Source organism: Montipora foliosa, chromosome 1 (genome assembly GCF_036669935.1).
Source record: "Montipora foliosa isolate CH-2021 chromosome 1, ASM3666993v2, whole genome shotgun sequence".
NCBI classification, from domain to species: Eukaryota; Metazoa; Cnidaria; class Anthozoa; order Scleractinia; family Acroporidae; genus Montipora; species Montipora foliosa.
This window is the reverse complement of record NC_090869.1, coordinates 59,575,394-59,580,393: the sequence shown is the minus strand read 5'-3', so window position 1 is coordinate 59,580,393 and position 5,000 is coordinate 59,575,394. Positions and strand designations below refer to the sequence as shown.

Below are 5,000 nucleotides of genomic sequence, written 5' to 3'. Positions count from 1 at the left end.
CCATTCCCCTCTAATAACTATGACCGGATTGTCTCCGTCCTTTTTGATTGGCCAAAGTAATTACTTTGGTTTTGGTTTTACGACACTCGATTGAAACTCGCTGTAAAGGCCTGGCCAAACGCTCGCAGCATTTTCAACTTTTTTAACGCAACATTTCAATGTTTATGCGCCCCAGGCCCCTGGCGCACAACAAGTGACCTAGCGCGCATGCCCTGGTGCAACAATGTTGCGTGAACGTGGCCAAACGAGTACAACATCATGCAACATCCAAAATGTTGCTCGAAAAATTTGACCGTCTTGAAATTTGATCCAACATGTTGCAACCGGTTAGCCAAACGTACACAACATGTTGCGCCCAACAATGTTGCGAGCGTTTGGCCAGGCCTTAAGCTGCTTAGAGTGTGGCGCGAGGTCCTCAAGCCTTACTCCATATCGCCAAACTGAATTATGGACTAATTTTAAGTTGTTTCTTTGCAGAAAAAGATGGACCCCTGGTTGTAAGTGCCAAAGCAGCTGAATTTCGAAGCTTATAATTCCGCAGTAATGACGAATCATACTTCCCTCCCTGTAACTTTGGATATAAATTTATTTTTTAAAAAAAGTACAAACATATCGACACCGCATGATGTAATAAGAAAACTGTCTAATAGAACTTGCTTGAATTGTTTTGTTCAATTTCTTTGACATGCGAATCAACTGAAATTTTTTTTGTAGTTGTTAGTCCACTATTGTTTTTGTGTACATCTGAAAGTAACCGTTACCTTATTTACTCCACGAGATCCTGGCGTTATTCAGTGAAATAATTGGAACCGGACCACAAAAACCTTGACGCGATCACTTCTCGTTTACAAAAAAAAAAAAAAATTTACGGCAAACGACAGTTGTGAGGATAAATGTTGCGTTGTCGATGAGCCAAAGCGAAAAAAAAAAAACTTCTTTGACTTTAGGTAATTTTTTCACCTGGTAGCTACAGATATCGAGCAACTAAAGAAAAAGAAAAGTTAGAGCAAGTAAATTTCGTGCTTTGTCATTGCCGTTTCACCGAAACGCGATGTTAAATCCCCTTATGTAGTTTCGTATATATCAGAGAGATTCGCGTAAGTTTCTTGCGATGGATGGGATTTTTCTTTTGCGTTACGTCATTCAGAGATTAGTGTGGTATCTAGTGTTCTAAACACGTTTTTGGTCAGTTGTTCCTGGTCCGTCTCGCGTTAACATCAACCAGAGTATTTCTTTGGAGGCTTTTCGTTCGGAGAATTTACTGGAGACCTATATGGGAGAACTTGTAACCTCGGAGACCAGATCAGACGTAAGTCAAACTTGACCACTTTGTAAAACTTTCTTTTTGTGTGGAGTATTTTTAGTTTAGTTCCTTTGTTTAAAAGTTATGATTTCCCTTTCTTAGTTTTCACCGCATTGCTGTAAATAGCCTGATTGTCGAATAAAGATTGTTGAATCAAGCGACCGTTTCAGTTCTGTGGCGGACTCAGCGCCACCGTCACGCTACACGACACTGGGAACGCGAAAAAACCGGCCTAATTATATAAGTCTCCCGTTACAGACCGATTGCAAAAATGGCCGCCAAAAGTTTATGTGCTAATTAGACTCACTAGCCTCGTTTGCATGGACAAAATACAATAGAAGGTTGTGCGAGAGCGAGGCTAGTGAGTCTAATTAGCACATAAACAAAAGAATACATTTTTGGCGGCCATTTATGCAATTGGTCTATTCTTGGTTTTCTCATGACATCACGGTCGCCATGTTGGTGTGCCGATCCAATCCTCCGGGAATTTAAAGCTATTATTATGCTAACGTCTTCTTTTGTTTTCGTTGAAAAACATGACTGTTGATCCCGTGAGTGAAACCCAAGAATAGGCCACTTTGGAAAATCCCATAATACTTTTTGTTTGTCCCCCCAAATTTTGAATAGACATTGTTTGTTGTTTTCTCTTGGGACCATGATAAGTCCCAAGAGAAACTGGAAACAATGCTTATTCAAAATTTGGGGGCACAAACAAAGATTATTATGGTATTTTCCGAAGTGGGCTATTGTTAAGAAAAACTATTAAATATTATTTAAATACCATCGTAGAAACTTGTAAATCATCCGTTTACTGGTTTTGATTAGAGTCAACGCCGTGAACAACAGTTTTAAATTTGAACAACTATTCGACGATCGCACTTAACCCTGTGGTTGGGTCACCAGGAGCTCATGACTAGGAGCTTACAACTTCATTGCATCTATGAAACGGCGTTTGAACAGACCAAGTTATTTATTGTTTAGTTTTCCCGCGAAATCCGTTAATCCACATGGGAATGAGGATTGGCACTCGTGCAAGCCAAATCGTATTTGAGAACTCGTCTAAAAATAGCTTGATCCGTGAAAATGCCGTTACATAGACCCATTATTGGAGCTGTAGGCTCCTGGTTATGGACTACTGGGTCACGGAATGTGGACTTTAGACTTCGGACTACGGAATTGAACTGGATATTGTAACATAAAAAATCGTTGAAATACTGTGAATTTCAAAGGAAATCGGCTAAAATTGCTTGGAACAAAGGGTAGGCTAATAGTAGCCTCTTGACTACGGTAACAAGTGTATTTATAACATCAGTGACTTTTTTGTTCTTACCATATTTTGACGTCATCCGTGATGTATTAATGAATAGACGTACAGCAACATGGAATCCATTTGTTAATAGACCTTATTCGTATTCTCAGGATTGGACTGGAATGAGCATACAGTGGAGGCGGGGGGAATAATTTGCATCTGAAAAGATTCCCCTACATCATCAGCCTCTATTCCATGCTCGTTTCAATGCAACCATGAGAATACGAATGTGGCCTATTAGTATCACCAAACTTGATAGAGAGGAGGGGCTTATTTAAGTGAGCGAAACGATAGTTCAGGGTCGCTATACTGCTCTTTTAAACAACCAGAAGATGATACAATTGGCCATAAAGAACTCGCTTGGAGGTCATGCAGCCCGGCGAAGATCAAAAGCAAATTCGAACTTCCAGGACGTGAATAATCCATACCATACTTTAAGTGTCACAGTCGTGATTGATTAATTTGGTTATGAAGAACATCGGGGGAGGAGAGGCAGGGGAATTAAAAGAGTGGGGTCTGAAGCCTAATCTTTCATAAGATCGAAACTTCCATCCTCCGAACTTTTTTCCTAACTAGAAAATATGGTAACCCATCTGTGCGAGAAAATTTGGTTTTGGTCACCCTACGACCGTTCACCCCTCCATGTACGCCAGTGTGACCAGTATCACGTGATCATATCGCGGGCTCAAGTTTAGAGCTAATCGAGGTCAACTGTTTTTTGAAGTTGATCGCTGACCAGGTACTGGGTTTCGATTGGATCGCAGGCTCACGAAAACAACAAAAATTGTACACACACGGTTTAATGGTCACTTAGGGTGAGTTCGATTGACCGTATTCCGGAATAGGAATACATGGAATATAAGTTAGAAATCCTTCGTTTTTACGAAGATTTACATTAAAATTGTGAAATACCTGGTAAAATGTTATTTTAAACACATTTTTATTATCCTTGTTGCTTCGAAACGCGTCAAACATACTGTTTTAATCATCACTCCACGTATTCTTATTCCGGAATAGGGTCAATCGAACGCGCCCTTAAGGACGTTCGCGTCCATTGCTACTGCGCATCCTTACGGCGCACGCAAATTCACATGCCGCGTCATGCATCGATTGCGCGCGCTAAGTACCAAAATGAACAATGATAGGGCAGATGGCCATTGCTATAGCTTTGCTTGGATTTAACGATCTTGGATGTTCGGTGACCCCTACTTTTCTTTTCAGAAACACATTTTATTTTCAATTATCTCCAAATTGTCCAAAAATGAACAAAAAAATCAATCGGCTGAGCGCGCGCGCGTAAGCCACACACGCAATTCTGAAAGCTGCTCGCGTCAACTCACGATCAAAGTGGGTCACCAGAAATAAACAAATACCGCTAATTTCGCTCACCTTTTTTCTAATTACTATACATATGGAATATAAATAGACATATGGAATATCAATATACATCTATTCACGAAAACAACGAAAATTGTACACACACGGTTTGATGGTCACTTAAGGAGGTTCGAAATAGTTTCTCCTTTTTTCAAACAAATAAACATATTCTGTCCTTGGATACAGTTAGGGTTATCATATCAAGACGAAATTTTGCGAGGGTATTAAGTACCCATCATAGATTTCTCACATCACATTTTCCTCCAAAATAACGTTACTATGGCAACGATATAAGGCATTTCTTTGAGCCTTAAAATCAAGATGTATTGTCTTTTTGGAAAAAAAACGGGACGGTGAAATCTTCCCATTCAGCGTTACCAGATAATGTTAGAAAAAATCTCTAAAATTAGTAATTTTCAACAAAATCTGTAGGTTACAAGATCAGCATTTACGCATGCGTCACCCGCTCATTCGAGTGCAGGTGCGAGGAGCTACGGGTCAACACAAACCCGTTTGTGTACAATTTTCGTGAATAGGAGATGCCTATTTATATTCCATACATATAGGAATTAGAAGAAAGGTTGAGCGAAATTAGCGGTATTTGTTCATTTCTGGTGACCCATTTTGAATCATGAGCTGGCGTGACTCACGTGAGCAGCTTTTAGAATTGCGTGTGGTAAATCCGTGTTGGCCAGTAGCTTCACTCGCGCGTGCTTTCGAATAAGCGGGTGACGCATGCGTAAATGCCGATCTCGTATCCCCATCATTTTTCCTGATTTTGCAACTGTACTCGCTTTTATCTCTGCTTCCGGACGGTGATTTTTTTCCATTTTTTGCATGTTAGTTTAGATGAATTTAAAACGTTTGTCTTTCAAATTTTAAAAATTTCTGTAGGTGAAAAAAGAACTTAGCGACACATTTCAAAATGGTAGTAGCCAAAGCGTGGGGCCGGGGCCGGGGTCGGGGTGCCTTTTCTTTTTCCCATTTTTTTTTGTTTCAATTTTTGTCATT

General features: G+C 40.1%; 1 protein-coding gene across 1 annotated transcript in view; it reads left to right on the top strand.

Annotated features, from left to right (window-relative positions):
* The window catches only part of LOC138002957 (nck-associated protein 1 homolog), a 43,221-nt gene extending 41,760 nt beyond the window's left edge, over positions 1-1,461 (top strand). The window contains exon 38 of the mRNA XM_068848926.1: positions 478-1,461. Within this exon, the coding sequence (XP_068705027.1) occupies positions 478-501 (24 nt within the window). The 3' untranslated portion in view covers positions 502-1,461. The remainder of the gene's footprint in view (positions 1-477) is intronic.
* Positions 1,462-5,000: the final 3,539 nt, after the last annotated feature.